The 18,997-nt window shown below is 36.1% G+C and overlaps 1 protein-coding gene across 2 annotated transcripts; it reads right to left on the bottom strand.

Annotated features, from left to right (window-relative positions):
- Window positions 1-493: 493 nt before the first annotated feature.
- Window positions 494-18,593, bottom strand: col9a2 (procollagen, type IX, alpha 2). Of its 2 annotated transcripts, XM_058753806.1 has the most exons (33): window positions 18,233-18,593; window positions 17,894-18,134; window positions 16,368-16,442; window positions 15,408-15,443; window positions 15,253-15,315; window positions 14,558-14,611; window positions 14,237-14,272; window positions 13,946-13,969; window positions 13,579-13,632; window positions 13,306-13,359; window positions 12,914-12,964; window positions 11,962-12,018; window positions 11,571-11,624; window positions 10,234-10,287; window positions 10,014-10,067; window positions 9,184-9,237; window positions 9,042-9,095; window positions 8,893-8,946; window positions 8,750-8,803; window positions 8,389-8,442; window positions 7,868-7,912; window positions 7,683-7,736; window positions 7,547-7,600; window positions 7,410-7,463; window positions 7,173-7,244; window positions 6,735-6,770; window positions 6,561-6,605; window positions 6,437-6,469; window positions 4,931-5,077; window positions 4,019-4,073; window positions 2,083-2,271; window positions 1,909-1,986; window positions 494-1,826 (listed from the first exon to the last, which is right to left on the bottom strand). In XM_058753806.1, exons 2-33 carry the CDS (start codon window positions 17,963-17,965, stop codon window positions 1,621-1,623), a joined length of 2,076 nt encoding a protein of 691 aa, XP_058609789.1. In that variant the 5' UTR covers window positions 17,966-18,134; window positions 18,233-18,593; the 3' UTR covers window positions 494-1,620. The 2 variants fall into 2 exon arrangements, with proteins under 2 accessions (XP_058609789.1, XP_058609790.1); XM_058753807.1 differs by lacking the exon at window positions 18,233-18,593 and having other exon boundaries at window positions 17,894-18,160.
- Window positions 18,594-18,997: the final 404 nt, after the last annotated feature.

The following is an 18,997-nucleotide window of genomic DNA, read 5'->3' as shown; positions in this document are numbered from 1 at the left end:
AAGATTGAAAACCCGCTGGTCCAGTGTGTTAATTTTATACTTACTTTAAGGTTATTTTGGCATCCAGCATCACAGTCCAATAGACCTTCCCATTCCTCATCTCAGTTCATCAGTTAAATAATAACTACATTATTCAAGCATTTGAACTTATAATAATTATATATATATATATATATATATATATATATATATATAATAATGGTGAAAAATGGTGGACATATGCAGCAGTAGTTACCCAGATGATTGACTGACAGTATTGCCATGATGATGGAGATTATAAGGAAATTTCTGCCTGCTGAATGCTGCGACTGAGAATTCCAGTCAGAATTGAGAATTCCACAGACCTGTGAAATAACAAAATGTATCTATTGTATCCCTAAACAAAGGTTGGAGACAGTCGTTTCTTTTGCGTAGAAAAAAGTAACGCCAATCAAGGCTTTATGATTAGATGGTATTCATGTACATTTAATGCTTGCTACTTTATCACGGACAAGACATCGAAATGAATACATTTTATTAAAACCAAAAAGTTTGAGAAGTTTGAGGTCCAGAGGAGAGAAAATAAGTTCTTCAAAAGTTAAAATCGCTGTTCCTCTCAGATGTTCACGATACAGAAGAACATTGAGTTTTACAAAACGGTCCTCTTTATTGATTGGGGTAAATCTGAACAATCAGGCAAGAAAACTTGAGTGTTTACAGACGAACCAAAAAAGAACAATAAATAGTCTGTTAATGAAGATAATCAGTTCTTCTCTAAGTACATAACACACAGTATGTTCAAAGTGGCATACAGGTTTGTAATTGACCAGAAAGTCTGAGCATTGTTTGGAGTTTGATCCTGAATGCTGATTAAATTCATTAACTCTGGATCTGTTTTATATTCTAAACCCACCCTGTCCATACAAAATTAATACACATTTACAAAGATTTACAGCATGGAATCGAGGATAAAGTTAATGGGAGCACGTTGCCATCTCACCTAGAAGAGCAGATCAAAGGCATTGCTTCATGGTGGAGACAGGCACAATACAAACAGGGACATAATGTACACATGAGGTATCAGCTCGAGCCGGGGAAGATGTTCACTGAAGCACAAGGTAAATGAATCTATTAATAAAGTAGCTTTGAATACTTTTTATTGGTTCAATTATAGGGGAATTTCCTGGCATGTAAAAATCTCACCATCATCCTTTATCTTTTAGGAGTGTGGATCAGATGCAGAAAACAAATGATAGTTTAAAAAACAAAAACAGCACCTTTGTTTTGAATGTCATTCTCACAGTTCTTCTAGTCCTGGGCGCATGATGATGATGTCATCAGTGATGTCACTGGCAATGTTCTCACATCTCTCTGTACTGTGTGTGAGGTTGGACAGAGCAGCAGCGGCTGACATTGTCAACTTAACACTTCCTTTCCGTAGATGTCAAATCATATATATAAACAATCCTAATACATACAAAAGTTCACAATATCAAGCAGCAGCTGTTCCCTCCCCCCTCACAATGTGTGCATTGAAGAGAAGACCTGTGTGCTCCTCTTTCCATGCTTCTCCCCCTTTCTTTTCTTTCTGACTCTTTCTTTCTCTCCCAGATGTTCTTATGCCCCAGTAGAGGGCTTGATTTAAGTGGATGGGCCCTTTACTGTTCCTGCCTCTTGTAATCTGGGAGAAGTGTAGGCAGATGCTGCCAAACATGCAGCTGCTTCACAAAATCCAGGAAGACCGGGAAGGCCAGCTTTTCCAGGACGGCCTGGCTCACCCGCTGCACCCTGGGGTCCTCGCTCGCCTGGCCTACCGTCACGTGCAACACCATCAAGACCTGGTGGACCTGTGAGAAAACAGGATGGGCTGCTGAGTAAACCAATTTGCCTTTGGACAACTCGGACTATACAGGTGGACTTTGAACTTACCTGGCAGTCCAGGTGGTCCCGGTTGGCCAGGATGTGGTCGTCCAGGATCTCCTCTCTCTCCCTTTGCACCCCTCTTCCCTGCAAAATAAAAACGTGGGGATGATGTTTACAGTAATGAGGCTGACTTACAGTATTTTCTCAAGAGCAAGATGTATATTTAGAATGTTTTTTAACCTTTAAGGCCAGTGTTTCCTATCTGGCCTGGGCCCCCGATCATGCCAGGAATGCCACGGCCGCCTGGCAGTCCATGAGGACCCTGAGGTCCTGGAGGTCCAGGTGGTCCTGGAGGACCTGGAGGTCCCATCACACCTGCTCCACCCAGCACAGCTCTCTTAGCGCTCACCGCTACTGCTGCTAACTTCTCTGTCAGAAGAATGCAAGTTCAGTATAAAATGATTAAATTCAGATAAAGTAAACGGTCATTCATTCAGAACATGCTTTGTGTCTAGTGGTGGAATTAAAAAAAATAAAAAAAAGCCTAGAGCTGCAGTTTTTAAGGATGAACTTCTTTAAAATGAATGCTGTGTTTTTAGAACATCATGTCATGTGCAAAATGCTGCAAAGGTATTTTTTTAAATGTATGCTTTTTACTTAAGCGTTGCATTTTTAGAATGCCATATCTTGTGCGATACTGAAAAAGATGTGAGCGCAGCAGCCAAACATGTCCATTTATCACAAACTTAAATAGAATAACTATGGAAAAGCAGCTCAGTGAAATGTAAAAACTTGAGATGCAGGGCAGTGGAATTAAAAAATGCAAGAGACTGCAGAGGACTGGGGGGGAAACGCAAGGACTTGAGATACTTTACTTAAAAGTTTTGCTTATTTTAACTTGAGTGGCATGTTTTTATAATGAGATGTCATACGCGAGACATAAGAGCAACGGTCAAGCATTCATCTGGCACGTGTTTACATATAAAAACAACAGAAAAGCAGTACAATGGAATGGGAAAACATTTTCTGTGTGAAGCTCCTCATGCGCTAGAAGCTGCAAAGGAGCGAGGCTAAAGCACAGCGGTCAAACATATCCATCTATTGCATGTTTAAATAGAAAAACAATGAAATGTAAAAATGTGAGTTCTTTTAACTTGAGCGCTATGTTTTTAGAATGCTGTGTTGAGGGCTATTCACACATAACACGCATTTGCTTTGAAAAATGTAAGAAGAGGGCAGTGAAATGGGAGAAAGCGCAGGTCCTCGAAACATGTTTTTTAAAAGTTGAAAATGCTGCAAAAGACACGAGCCCAACAGCCAAATAATATGTCTGTCTAGCCTGTTTACGTAGAAAAACAATTGGAAAGTAGAAGAGTGGAATGAAAAACGTATTCTGTGTGAACAGCCCCTTATGCACAATACTGCAAAAGAGGCTAAACATGATCGCAGAGATCAAACACATCCATCTAGCTCATGTTTACATAGAACAGCAGTGAATGAGCAGCATAGTGGAATAAAAAAAAAATGTGTGATGGAGGTGGTCAACCCTGAAAAGAATGCCTGCAAATAATATTGAACCTTAGCTTAGCACACAGTCACATCTCACCAGGTGTCCTGCAACATTGGGTAAATATCATTAAGATAACAATCCAGAGGTGGATATTCATCTGTTGACCAGTTCTCAAGGTGTCACAGTGACCAAATCTCCACATCTAATCTATTTTCCAATGGGGAACGAGAGAGGTATGCTTCCCCTCGGTTCAGGTGACTGTGTGGGTATGTATAAGTGAAGGTATGTTCGCAATCTCATGCTGAAAGGCTGAGGGATTACATTGTGAAATGGTGGGAGCCAACAGAGGTTATCATGGGCTGGTTCAGGTCATCTCTCTCTTGCAAAATAGAAGGCCAGAGAGCAGAGACCGACAATCCGAGAGAAAACAGAACTCTGTGCAAGTCAATTTTGAACGGCAGATAAATAGCTGCAGACTACACAGTCCGCAGTGTTTGGCAGGAAAGCTGTCCCTGAGGAGTGATGATGCACGTTAATACATTTCAGTGGATGAAAAGTACTGTGTAGATTTAGCTCAATAGATTACAGCTGCCCTCTTCCCGACACACTGATTGCAGCCAATTTGGATCGCAGCCATTTACAGAAAGAACAATGATTGTTACTCACCTTGAAGCATCTTCAGGACCACGTCAATGATGTGTTGATCTGTAGCATCACGACCCTGAAAACAAAATCATAAGAATGAGGAAAACACACTTCGCCAATTCGCACCCAAAAAATTAACATTTTGTCATAATTTATTCTCATTCCAAACCTGTTTGGCTTTCTTTCTTGTGTAGGACACAAAATAAGTTATTTAGAAAAATGTCCAAGCTCCTATTTTCCTTATGTGCCCACGGACCGCAAAATCAGTCATAAGGGTCTTTTTTTTTTTTTTGAGCTTTCATTGATGTATGTATGGTTTGTTAGGATATGGACAATATTTGGCCGAGATACAACTATTTGAAAATCTGGAATCTGAGAGTGCATAAATTCTAAATATTGAGAAAAATGGCAATGAAGTCCTTAGCAATGCATATTACTAATCAAAAATTTAGTTTTGATATATTTACGGTAGGAAATTTACAAAATGTCTTCATGGAACATGATCTTTACTTAATATCCTAATGATTTTTGGCATAAAAGAATTTTGACCCATACAATGTCATGTTGGCTATTGCTACAAATATACCTGAGCAACTTATGACTGGTTTTGTGGTCCAAGGTCACATATAATGAAAGTGAATAGTGAACACAGCTGTTCATTATTTAAAAAAAGAGCAGGTCAGGAAGCTAAACATCTCCATTTGGATTTGGAACAACATGATGGAGAGTAAATGATTTCATTTTCTGGTGAACTATCCCTTTAAAAGGGTGAAAGAGAAAGTGTCTGAGACAATCTTCCTCAACACTAAGAGTTCTTATTATTTTCTGCAAGTGTTTCTCTATTGTGCATGCTACTGTTTGTTGGGGGATGTAGGTTGGGAATTCTGTGATGGAAATGATTATTGGGGATTGTTGATGCTATTTAACACTCACAGGTGTTCCTTGTATTCCTGGCATCCCTGGAACTCCTCTTTCTCCATGCAGGCCACGTGGACCAGGTAAGCCTGCAGGACCCTGGTCTCCTGGTTTACCAGGATCTCCGGTAGGGCCGTTGTGCCCTTGATCGCCGGTCACACCTTGCTGTTGACAGAGGCAGTAATTAAGGAAATAAAGAAACTGGGATGTTCACTATTGGTTGTTTTATAGGATGATAATGAAGATGAAACAAGAATTATCTTAAAGGTGAAATATGTCATTTCTTTACCACTAGTGGTACAAAATGGAGTAGCAAAAATAATGTAAATATGAGTGATACTTGACATTTTTTATCAGTTTTTCAAAAAATATATACTGTATATTTACTACATAAAATAAAAAGGTCACCATTTATTTAAAGGTCAGATTCTCGCTATTAACAAACCATTAACTACTTTTGCCTTAGTAATTTATTTTATAATTGAAAGGTTGTTGTTTCCGTAAGTTTAGGTATTGGGTAAGAATAATGATATAGAATATGGTCATGCAGAATATGTGCTTTATAAGTACTAATAAACAGCCAATATGTTAATAATAAACATGCTAATAAGCAACTATTTAATAGTGAGTCCTTATTTTAATAGTCCCTATACTAAAGTGTTACCATTAACAATTATTAATAATTAACATAATTAATTTTCCACATTTTATAGTCTACCAAGAGAAAATCATTAGTCTGGTAGCACAAACCTTGTTGCATGTCAAATGTTTGGCCAGAGGAATAAGTTTGAGCAAACTCATATTGATGATTGTTTCCAAACAGGTTTCCTGAACATGCCCCATAAACCAGCATTATTTTAGCATTATTTGTATGCCGTTTTTATACTTAATAAAGTTTCATTTAATATATATTTAATTAATAATTATATAGACTATATTTATTAATATTTTAAATAAGCTTTTTTTCAGCTTTTTTTTTCTTTTTTGCTTACAGTACATATTAGTCATTTTTATGTGATTTTGTCATTTTTATTAGTTTAATATTTCTAGAATTTAGATTTCATATATATTTATTTAAGTTTCAGTTTATTTTATTTTATTTCAGTTAGCCAATTTATTTTATTTTATTTTATTTTATTTTATTTCAGTTCGTTTCATATTTTCATTTTTGTAAGTTTAAGTTTTCATGTAATATTTATATTTTATATGATTTCAGCTTTATTTCAGTTAACAAACATGATTTTTAATCATTTAAATTTAATTTTAGTTAACAATAACAACAGTGCTGTAACCATGCCATGTTCATCGTCATTTGTAGAAAAAAGTAGCCCTGCCCTTATCTCAAGTTAACATGTCAGAGGGCTTGTGCTCATAAAACGGGGACGGCATAAAGTATTTTAAAATAAAAAGCTGACAGTTCACCTTTGTCATGTCCTTCACCATTGTAAAACAAAAAAAAAAGCTGGATCTAACTAAATTATGTATTTCACCTAGCATTATCTGTGTTCTTCATGCTGTCCTTACCTGTCCCTTAGGTCCAGGCTCCCCTGATTGTCCCTGTTAGATGGAGAGACGCAATTTTAAGATGAACAGAAGTCCTCTGGAACCAATCTATTAAATAAATGTATCCGGCTACAGTCTTATTTACCTTCTCTCCTTTCTCCCCAGCCAATCCCTCTACACCAGGATTACCCTGTGAAAGAAGCAGATGAGATCCATCAATGTCACCTTCAGTCGTTATCTTTTATGATGTGGACTGTGATGTATGGTTTCTATTTCACTCCATAAATACGTGTTTGTATTTATCTGAGGGTATACTCACAATGTCTCCCTTTGATCCCACTTTGCCTTGGAATCCCTGTAAGGAGATGCAATTGTACATCAGATATCTCAATGTCAGCCCTAATGGGTGAGGCACAGGGGATTTATTGTTGGTAATATCTTATTTTACCGTAAACTCTCCGAGCACAATAAATCAACTGGCTTTTACTGCCAATATTCAATGTATTAAATGGCAAGGATACTGTAGATTAAAGGATAACAAACATTAAAGTGTCCATAAGAGGATATTTCATACTGAATTGAGGGGTAGGCTTATTATTTGGAAACATGGACATGAATTATCTAAGTGAATAGATGTCCTCTAGTGAAAAGAGTCAAATCACGAGTGAAGACTGCCCCCATGTGGTCAAACCTCATCACTCTATCAGTTTAAACAGGAAGACTGTGTTTTAATTACTGTGTTTATATGGTAACAAACCTTGTCACCCTTAGTTCCAGTTAGACCCTGAGCACCTGGGACGCCCATGGGCCCCCTCTCTCCCTTACTGCCCTGCAGGTATATCAGAGAAGACAAGTAAAGATTTGAAATGAAATTTGTTTGTAGTTTTTGTTGAAATTAATTTGAGCAATTACCCAATATTTCCTGGGGTTTTTGACCCTGGGAACACTGACTATAGCAGAAAAATAAATATCTGAAAATAATAAAGAAACTTACAGGCATGCCAACAATACCAAGAGGCCCAACTGGTCCTCTTTCGCCCCTGTCACCCTATTGGACATGAAGTGAACATTTAAGAAAAGTGTTTCCTTCAATGTTAATGAAATGATTTGTCAATGAGGATGGCCTCTGACCTTTGGTCCTGGGACTCCCTCCATGCCAGCTTCACCTGGAGGACCAGGCTCTCCCTGAAAGAATAGGAAACATAATGAGAAGCCAGAAAAAGTTTTGGGATTATGCATAAAACTGACCTTGAATGATGTTACATACTTGAGGTCCTGGAGGACCTTGCATTCCCATCAAGCCTCGGGGTCCTGTCTCACCCTAAAAGAACAAATAAATTGTTGAAAGGGCAGAATGAAGCACTAATGGATAGTATAGTATCAACAGACATCCAAAAACTATGGTTCCACAAAAACCATGTAGGCATTAATAAAATAACTGCATGATCTCACCTTAACTCCAATTTCACCCTTGGCTCCAGGCATACCAGGCAAACCCTAAAAAATACAAAGAATTGCATGAAGAATGAATGTAGTGACCCCTGCAGACCTCCTTCATGTCTGTCCTCTGAGCTGATATCAGAACGAGGCTGCAATAACTCATCCTGTTAGCGAGGGTGCCTGTATTATGGCTTGCGCAGGTACGTTGTGATGTTTTGTATCATAACCAGCATGCTCCATTACCCCGAGTCACCAGGAGAGTCATGTTTGATGATGATGAATAGTTAATAGCAGGAGCAATTTCAAGGTGGTTTAGGCTCCAAAATAGTCAGGGCAAGAATGTCACACTGGGACTACAGGCAGAAAATACACAAAACTTTAACTTTTTTATGTTTAATCACCCTCGTTTAATAAAGCGAACACAATGGACGGATGCGAGGAAGATGGGAAAGGGTTGCTCCCTGCACATCTAATGCTGACAATTACTGTGTATATGATATGGAAAGGATAATGAAATGTAAAATTCTACTTACAGCGTCTCCCTGAAGACCAGGGCCTCCAGGTCTTCCATTTTGTCCTGTAGCTCCCTAAAAAGTACAAGACATTGCAGTATTCATAAATTCAATATATATATATATATATATATATATATATATATATATATATATATATATTTTTTTTTTTTTTTTTTATTAGTAATTGGTAATTGTGTAATAAGCAGGATCATGAACAGTTAACCAGTCAATGACATTGATAAAATAAAGCCCTTCAGGATGAACGAGGACTTGTTCACTCTGTCTGAATGTGCATTATACTTTATATGTCATGTGTCTTCTTGAATAATGATGGCTGCTGTGGGAATTGATTTAAGAGCTGAAAAAGAGCCATCCATACCTTTACTCCTGGGATGCCAGGAGTACCATCTTTTCCATCAATTCCTGGAAGACCCTGACAATGAAAATTAATCACAAGATTAAGAGCATAAATCTAGGAGACGTATTTTAAATGCAATTTAAATTAGCTAGCTTTTTACTTACGTTCTCTCCCTTCTTTCCGACCACTCCCTGAGGCCCTCGTACTCCACTCTCTCCCTACAAGAACATCAGCAAAAGTTGGATAAATTAACATGTAGAAGGACAAATTAATGGTGGGATGAATAGATGTGAATAATATTACTAATACTTACCATGTCGCCTTTGTCACCAGGCTCTCCAGGTGGTCCTCGGGGTCCCTCTTCACCCTGCAATGCACAGTAAGATTATAATTTTTACATATTTTTTTGTCTGTTATGAAAATTAAATGTATTCAAACAAGTCTTGCAGACTTACAGGGCGTCCAGGGATGCCGATTGGTCCTGAAATTCCTTTATAACCACGTGGTCCCTGTCACAGAGGTTATGAATCACTTTTAAGTTTTTCCAGATTGTAAAACAAAGTTATAAAAATTCAGTCAGTGGAGATTTGCTGTCCTACAAATTGCAATGTTTGTTTACGTTCCTTTTTCAGAATATAATAAAACACATGCAAATCAACTCGTACGCATAATTCTGTGGGGAAGCTAAAATAAGCCATATGCACTTATATTTAAAACCGCCTGGCAAAATTATTGTCTCATCTCACACACAAAGACTGTGTAATAAAATTAGCCACCGATTTAATGGGCCAAAACCGCCTAGCCTCAGTTATAGATATGCTAAATGTGTATTATTTATAGTCATATTCATAGGTCAACTATTCCTCTGTGTTACCTAATTATTATTATTTATTTATTTATTAACATTTTGAATTAGCTTTTTATATTTTCAGTCTTCATTTTAATTTAAAGTTTTAATAATTTTGTAGTTTTTAATATTTCTGTTCAGCTTCTTTTTTTTTAATTAATTTACTACTTCAGCTTAAACTTATTTTATTTCAGTTATATTTCTAATTAAGTTTTTTTTTTTTACCATAAGTTTTCCATCTAACATTTATATTTTATTTTATTACAGCTTATTAAAAAACAAATAACAACAAACATAGTTTTAGTTTCAGTTAACAGTAGTAAAACTGAAGCTGTCACCTGCTCTTTAACCCTTTATATATCTCCTCAGACCAGTCAAAATCATATTTAGTGTATCCATAAAAAGATAACGAGTAATATTTTGGGAACTATGACTCACCGTCTCGCCTTTGGGCCCCACCATTCCTGGATACCCTCTCAGACCCTGTGGACCCTATAGTTATTGTGGTAGAGAGAAGCAGATGTTTTATTCTATGGGTGAACTTCTATAGGACCTTCATAAAAGGTACTGCTACAATTACTTGCCATGACGTAACTGCAACAGAGGCTGAAACTATAAAATGTCTAAAGTCAAATCAAAACAGAAATAAATACATTACTGGAGGGCCTGGTATTCCTTGTTCACCGGAGATGCCCACTTCACCCTTTACACCCTAAGGATGAGAATACAAGCATGAATCAGACACTCAGAAAAAAATTGTTTGCTTTTATTTTGGGATAGTATGTGGTTTGTCACTTTGGCGTTCTTGCTAACATTATTTTTTTTAATATATATGACAAGTTTGGTTATGCACTTCAGATATGTGAGTTCTGAATTTGATAGTAAATCTTAAAGTCAGCACTTCCCAAAGACTTGAGTTTGGACAGCCGTGCTCTGCATTATGGGTAAATCCGCTCTGTCCCTGTAGTCCATTCTAATGTCCTTGTGGGGCTCATTAAGTCTGATTAATTCACAGCGCAGTAGCTTCTCAGTACCTGCCGGACACCTTTTTCCTTTCATCTGGGTCAATGTGTTCTGTCTGTGACTCAGACTCAGATTAGAGGCAGTTATATGCCTTGAGGGGCTTCATTAACACATAATCCTGCTCTTCTGATGTTAGGGGGAGAGATGCTGGGGCACCTAAAGCATGATGAGCTTAACAATAAACATTGTTTATTTAACCTTACCAACCAATCAGTATTTTGTTGTTCTCTGCATGTCACAAACTATGATATGAGATTAATGAAGTTTAAAGCTGTAAGGGGACGCGTTTCATGTCATTTTATCATTCAAAAAGCTGCTCACATGCGCCCCTCTGTGGTTACACAGTGTACACACCATTTAGTTCTCCATGCGTGGCTTTTACATGATTAGAACAACCGCAATGTTTAGTATGAAGCCAAGCCAACAAAATAACAAATGGATGTTCAAATTAACATTTTTAATTTACAAATTATTACTACTACTACTACTAATAATAATAATAATAATAATAATAATAATAATAATGTTGTGGTAACAATTTACAATAAGGGTACATTACTTAACAGCAGTTAATGTATTGAATAATAATAACCAACAATGAGCAATTTATTTGCTACAGTATTTATTAACCTTTGTTAATGTTATTTAATTAAACTATAAATTTTCATTAGAATTAAACTATACATTTTCATTAGAAACATATTGTTAGTTCATGTTAACCAGTGTAGTTAAGCAATATAATGAAATGGAATATTATTGTAAAGTGTTGTTGTTGTTGTTGTTATTATTATTATTATTATTATTACTACATGTAAAATAATTTATGAGTGTGTGTGTGTGTGTGTGTGTGTGTGTGTAAATACATTATTATTATTATTATTATTATTATTATTATTATTATTATTATTATTATTATTATTATTATTATTATTATTATTATTATTACAAGCATCATCATAAAGAAAAACATACCACTTCTCCAATGCTTCCTGGATCTCCCAGTACCCCAGCGCGACCTTTATGTCCCTTTGAAGAAAATTATTTCATGATTAGTCATTAAATTCTGTAATTTGGTAAAAATGTTTTAGAAACGCTGATTTGTCAATACATAATTTCATTTCATGTACAGGTGTAGTAACAACTATGATCCAAAACACTTGTGCAGTCATAATTGAAGGACAAACCTAAGTAACATTTTAATCTTAGTTTGTTCTTTTGGTTGTTGTTGTTGTTTTTGGCCTATTTTATGAATGCAGTCAACAAGTGTTTGCAGGCCTTTGAAATGCCCTTCAACCATAGGCTTGAGTCGTATTAATTCACTACAAAGAAATTTGAGAAAAATGTAAAATGTTAACTTACTGACCTTCACTCCCTGTAGGCCCTGAGGACCTTTCGGCCCGGGTGGACAGTTGGTTGGACACTGGAACACACATCAGCAACATCGGATTAAAAAAGTGCAACATTCCAGATCACACAGGCTAAACAATCAGTGTCAGATCTGTTTAGCTGAGTGAAAAAGTCCATGGAATTTTTTTTTTTTTTTTTTACTATATCTCAGACCACCAGCCCTCTAATTACAGTAAATGGATGATATGGATTGATCCAGACAGAACAGGGCTCCAGCTGGGCGCTGCAGGCCGGAGGAGAAGCAGTCAAGCAGTCTGCCACGTGATCCCCCAGTGCTGAGCAGACTCCTGGCAGGCTGGCTGCAGATCACAGCCCTGGGACCCACTCTGCTTCTTGATCCAGAGAGGTGCTAATGGGCAGAAGCCTTTGATGGCACCCATTTAATGAAGCTAATTAGGAAAATCTATGAACACTGAGATCAATAAGGGGTGTGTAAGGTCTAACAGGACAAACTCTGAGAGAAACCAAATACAGTGAAGGGCTGGTTCTGAGAGGACAAATTAAAAATTAAAAAAGCCAAGAAGAAGGATTTAAGGAATAAATATGAGCAGTTTGAAAGATAAGTAATGAACAGCGTAGGACTGATTTAAAAAAACAAACAAAAAAACTTTACAACCACATTCTCAACAGAAGTTTATTTATATACAGTATATAATATTTTCAAACTTAATCCAAACTTATTATACTGTATATTGTGTTTTATACTCTATGCTTAAAAAATATATTTATTTATTTTATTTTATTTTATTTTATTTTATTTTATTTTATTTTTTTTTTTTTTTATTTTATTTTTCTTTTCTTTTATTTTATTTTATTTTATTTTATTTTATTTTATTTTATTTTCTGGAAATCGACTTTGGAATTCAGCTGTGGCACATCATGGTTTGGGAGTGAAACTATCACCTTACCTGGAAGTCAGCACTGCCTTCCTCTAGACCCAAAAACTTTCCTGGTGGACCCTGAAAATGACAAAAGAAAAATGAGATAAGGAAAACTGAGAAAGATAATATAAATGCAGGTGGCTGGGAAGAAAAAGCTATGTTTGGAGAGTTTATTATGAAGTAATATGGTTCTGAAGCAGATCCCAAATGGATGCATTCAAATGAAATGAAATAAAGCAGAAAATGAAATAAAACGTATGCCCAGAATTGCAGTAGTTCTGGGATGAGATGCCATTTTACACTGTTCTGACGCTGATTTATTATCAGCCCTACAGCTTTATGCAGATAATTTAATTTTGCAGTTTGACTTGAGAAGACTACATTTCAAAGTGAAGTAAATGAATCATTCTGTGACTTACTGGCTTTCCTGGAAGTCCGGGGAATCCTGGAGCTCCAGGACTTCCCATGTCCCCCTATGGGATGAGAGATTTGAGTGCAAGTGGGCTCAGTGGTTCAGGTTCAGTGATCCTTTTAATTACATTGGTTTGCAAAGTGAATTTTTTTTTTTTTTTTTTACAATTAAAAATATTCAAAACTACAGTCTTAGCTAGTAACAAAGGTTAAGTATGAACAGCATTCCTAACCATGAAAGATGTCATGTTATTATGAAGATATATTTGAGTGAGACCCACCTTTGGCCCAGTAGGCCCAATTTGTCCAGGAAGCCCAATGGGGCCTGCTGCTCCCTGTAATGAGATACAGTGAAAATGAGATACTTGTTTATTATCTAAGAACAGACAAAACCTCAGTGGGCTAAGATCCCATAAGGATTCAGAAGGTTTTGTAAGGCTTGCTCTGCAAAAGCCTTTAGTACATCGAAATGTTTTTAAGCAAACAGATAAAGTGCACCAATCATTCTCACTGAAACGGCATGGGAGAAAAACAAACCAAATTGTTTTTATATAACCAACCATCAGTGCATGGGCCCTAAATAAAAGAAGTAAAATAAAAGGAAAGCAAATTAAGGAAGTAAAATAGATTATGAACTGGGTTACTTACAGGAAGTCCAGGCAGTCCAGGTCCCTGAAGGTAAAAAGAAAATAATTATTAGCAACAGATCTTGAATGTAGTCCATTAATGCTGGAATATAGTGTATTGCATCTGTAGAAATACTCAAACACCACAAATCTGGAATTTTACTATTTTTGTACTACAACATCACCTGTTGAACAGCAGGAGTAACTGCAAGTGTTGGTCTTAGACCATTATTATTATTATTATTATTATTTTTTGTTCAACAAATTCATAAAAAAAAAAAATATATATATATATATATATATATATACTTACAGGTCGCCCTGATGGTCCACCAGGCCCTGGCTGACCCTGTGAAAATCAATAAAACATAATGCAAAATTAGATGCGTTCCATACTTTAAACACTTCTAGAATCACAAAGACTGAAAGGATTATATGTTATTCATGATATTCTCGATATGCAGACATGATATTCATGTTATTCATAATATTGTTTTCAGTTGTTGTCTTCTATTATCATTTGTTAAACATTAACTGATATGTTATGTATGTTTGTTGGCCAAATGTTGATCCACATGCATATACATTGTGTGCACTCTGCATCCATAAAGAAAAGAAAATATTATTTCCTGACCTTTGGTCCAGGATTACCACGAGGGCCCCTCTCACCCTTAGCCCCAATCAAACCCTGGAGACAGAGAAAAACAAGCTTAATACAGAGAATAATACTCAGGCAGTAATTATTTATATGGAATCATTCACTGGGTCATGTTAACACCTCTAAGGTGATGCAAAGTGTTAAGCAGGTCATTTATAAGCAGAACATTTACAGTAATATGTGAAGATCCATGTGCATATTCTCATGCAGTACTAAAATATTTAAAAAATACATAGACAGTTCCTCAGACTCACAATCTAGTGGGGAAAAAAAAGAAAAAAAAAAACAGGGATTGGCATTCCAGAGCAGATTAACCAGAAAATCCAATTAGGAATGTTTGCTTCCTAGCATGTGACTGAGAAAGTCTAGGACTAACATCTCCCTTCTCAGTCTCATGCCAGTACTTTAGAGTGGAGGTGTGAATAACCTTCACCAGAACATGATTCCAAATGCCATTGTTCATTATAAAACAAATTCAAAACGAGATTTAGCTCCAGTTTTGCTTTGTTTTTATTATATGAGAACTTGAGACAGGATGCTGAAATGTACATTATTATTCACCTCCAAAAAATTTAGGAAGAAATAGTTTTTTCGCCCCAACTAAATTATGACTGATCTATAACCTTATGAAAGTCCATAATAGTAATTCCTTAATTGTAGGTGTCACTTACATCAATGCCATCCTCCCCTGGAGATCCATCAGGACCAGGCTCACCTGGCTCTCCCTTTTGACCCTGTAAAGTGGTTCACACATGACAAACACTCTCAGTTATTTGAGTATGACTTTTGAATGGCAGTGTAAATATCAGCTGTGGTTACTACTTACTGCTGGTCCAAGAGGTCCAGGAGGACCCTTTTCACCCTGTAAATCGGAGAAAAAACATGAGCAAAGAGAACTGGGAGAGAGCAGACAGTGCCAATATAAAGTATGGAGACAAATCACTAACAGCAAAATAAAATAAAATAAAATAAAATAAAATAAAATAAAATAAAATAAAATAAAATAAAATAAAATAAAATAAAATAAAATAAAATAAAATAAAATAAAATAAAATAAAATAAAATAAAATAAAATAAAATAATCCAGTGACTTGATTGATTGACAAAATACACTAATAAAAACACATTAAAAGTACAGTACAGTATATCATGAACTTGCTAAACATAACCTCAAATTCTTGTGGGCTCTGCTAAATGTAGCATGTTAGCATAGGTCTATATGCTATTATACTATCAAAGAAATCTGTAAAAATAAAATGTAAAAAAAAGATACGTATAACTCCACCAGCAAACAAGCTTCTTCTCCACCCTGACCTCTTTATAAGGTCAGAATTACAGTATTTTGAGTTTGTGTCAGAATTCTATACACGATAACCACTATAAGAATGTGTTGATGAATATATGTATGGATTTATCACTATGTATGACTATCAAATCTAAATATCCTGAAATAATAGAGCTTATGAAGGAACTTGGGGGATCCTGTTTCTTTTTTTTTTTTGATATGCAATGGATCAGTCAGGCCTGTTTATCCTGCTGAGTGTCTTTATACTGAATCCAGCCTAGGCCACAACTGTATCAAATAACCAACATCTAGCACTCTCTCAGTATGGGAAAGAGGCAACCTCTAACAGAACCTTTTTGTCTGATTATTTTTATTTCTTGCGCCCTCTGTTGGCAAGATTGTGGTAGTGCAGATGAATACAGTGCTCATGAAACAAGGTGCACAATGCCTGTCTTTGTACCAGCTCGACCTGTGGTGCAGCCAGGCGGCTCCAATACTCACATCAATGCCGTCAGCACCAGGAGTTCCAGCGGGGCCAGAGGGACCAGGAAGGCCCTGCTGTCCGGGTGGACCGGTCTAAAATAAAACACATAAATACAGTTTCAGTTTAATCCTTACTAAAGGCTGTTTACTGATATGCACTGACAGATGCTTCTAAACAACATTCTATATTTAACTTCCACATAACCAGCCAAATGCATGCAATTTATTCTAAAATGTTATGTTAAGAATGAATTCATGTTGTCATCTTATTAATTCATATTCATATGGTAATTAGCTGCATTTCTGGTAATTTACAAAATTAGGTGAATTCCTTTAGCATGCAAGTCTTAACTGTGGATAATAAACAAACAAATACAGCCTATATTGTTGATAATGCTTGTTGTGACCTCAGACTAGTATTATTTTACTATTATTTATAATACTACAATAGTATTTATTAATATTTTGATATATTAGCTTTTTCATTTAAGTTTTTAGTAATTTTTTACATGTTTTTGTTTACGTGATTTTTTAGTTAGTCTTAGTTTTTCGTTTTAGTTAGTCTTAGTTGCTTAGGCCACATTTTTTTTATTTTTGTTTAAGTTTTTTAAGTGAAGGTTTTATTTAATTTCAGCTTTATTTCAATTACTCAAAAATACTTTTATTAGTTTTAGTTAACGATAACAACACTGCTTCAGACATGTGTACGTGCTCAAATTTCATAGACAGAACAAGGTTTATGATGAAAACTAAATTAAAAGCAGAGGCTGTGCAATCAGGGTATCCGGGGTGGGAAAAGAGAGGCTGGGAATGTTTACACAGACCCTCCCCCATTCAGCATCAAAGATGCATCTGTTTTTCAATGCATTACTTGATAAGGTGGTCGACTCAAAATGAATGCACATTAGTTTAATCCATTGCATTTTATGCATATGAGCTGCATGCAAGCATTGGGCTGAGGTGGTCCTTCTAAATCTGACAAGTATGTGTTATTCTGCTGAGAACAGTTTCAGGTTCTGTCTGTTTGAATAGCAGCTTCTGGCAGCTGTGTATTTTCAATGGCCTCTTTGTATTCTCTCCTTTTCTACCTTCTCCTCTCTCTGTTTATCTGTCTCAGCTTCATATTGTATTCAGCAGCTTTCCATTTATTAATTTCATTTACTGATCTGAATTGTTTAAGTTTTCAGAATCAAAAGATAACCCTGACTGAAGATAGTCTATTGCTAAATAGCAGGCCTCTTGTATCTGCATGTTGTAGAAATCAATATTATCCATTTGGGTAAACTTTCAGAAGATCAAAAAACTCAAAAGTCTTGCAACTTTGAGGATCAAAAGTCTCCAATATACAGATACTCTACCAAACTAATCAACTAATTACATGAATTTCATCTAAATTAACTTTATCTATTGGCATTTTGACTGACAATCCAGTCCAATCCACAGTGAATCACATCTCAATCCATAAAATGTTCTCCAAGATGCATGGTCTCATTCTCAAGATCATCCAGCACCAAGAAAAAGTAGATAACCGCAGTCAAACTCACCACTTGCGATAAGGCCAAGCAGAGCACCTGCAACAGGACCAGGCTTCTGAAGATGATCGAGAATCTATCCATGGTGAAGAATCGCTATTCAAAAACCAATCGTCCCAGCGGTTCCTCAAAACCTTGCCACCCTCTCTCCTGGCTTCTCAGCCCAGGATGGTGGATCCAGGGAAAAGAAAGGTGTGTGGATGTGAGTGTGTGCGCTGCCCAGGACAGGGAAGAAAAACACAGTGGCAGGGACCTGAGGGGAGGAATGAGAGAGGTGTAACCCAGCCCTACAGCCAGCCCCTGAGAACTCAGGGAGCTCAAAGAACCCAACGCACTGAGGACCGGACAGACCTGAGAAGCCATCACACACGCGGGAGGCGGAGACTTCTGATGATTGTCCATGCATCCAGCAGAGCTCTAGAAAGCTAACTGGACACAGCTGCATTTGCGTGTTTCTCACGCCCCCCATTACTGAATACCTCAATTGATTGTTGAATATGTACGCTGGACATCCAGTCGTTGACTTAGTGTACGCTCTGTGGAGCTTCTGGACACTGGAATGTTTGTTTTTGAGGCTATATAAACAGATACTCAGATCTGCATTAGGAAATTTAAACATGCAGCCACGAAATGTACAACACAAGCAACTAAAGGCATTTTTGCAAATGATATTTAAGCAGCTGAACTCAAGGTGATTTTGAATGGATGTGTGAAGTCAGGTCCACAAAGTCTAATGACAAGAAAATGTACAAAATCAACGTAATTTTGTCATTTATAGGCAAGATCTTGTCACACTTTTTTTTACTAGTGAATATTTCTTAGGGTGGATTTATAAAAAAATAAAATAAATAAATAAAAATAAATATACAGTATATTTATATTACAGGTCAAACACATGACATTTTGTGTGTCATTTCAGTATTACTAATATACTAACATAGCATTTATTAATATTTTAAATTAGTGTTAGTTTTTATTATTAATTTTAATTGTGTTTTTATTCATTTATTTTAATGTTAGTTTAAATATTAGTAATTTTGTTGAATGTTTTTGTCATTTTTTTTTAGATTTTGTTTGTTTTAAACATTTATATGTAATGTTCATGAATTTTTATTT

The sequence above is a fragment of the Onychostoma macrolepis genome, chromosome 19 (assembly GCF_012432095.1).
Source record: "Onychostoma macrolepis isolate SWU-2019 chromosome 19, ASM1243209v1, whole genome shotgun sequence".
Taxonomy (NCBI): domain Eukaryota; kingdom Metazoa; phylum Chordata; class Actinopteri; order Cypriniformes; family Cyprinidae; genus Onychostoma; species Onychostoma macrolepis.
This window is presented reverse-complemented; position numbering and strand designations above follow the sequence as displayed.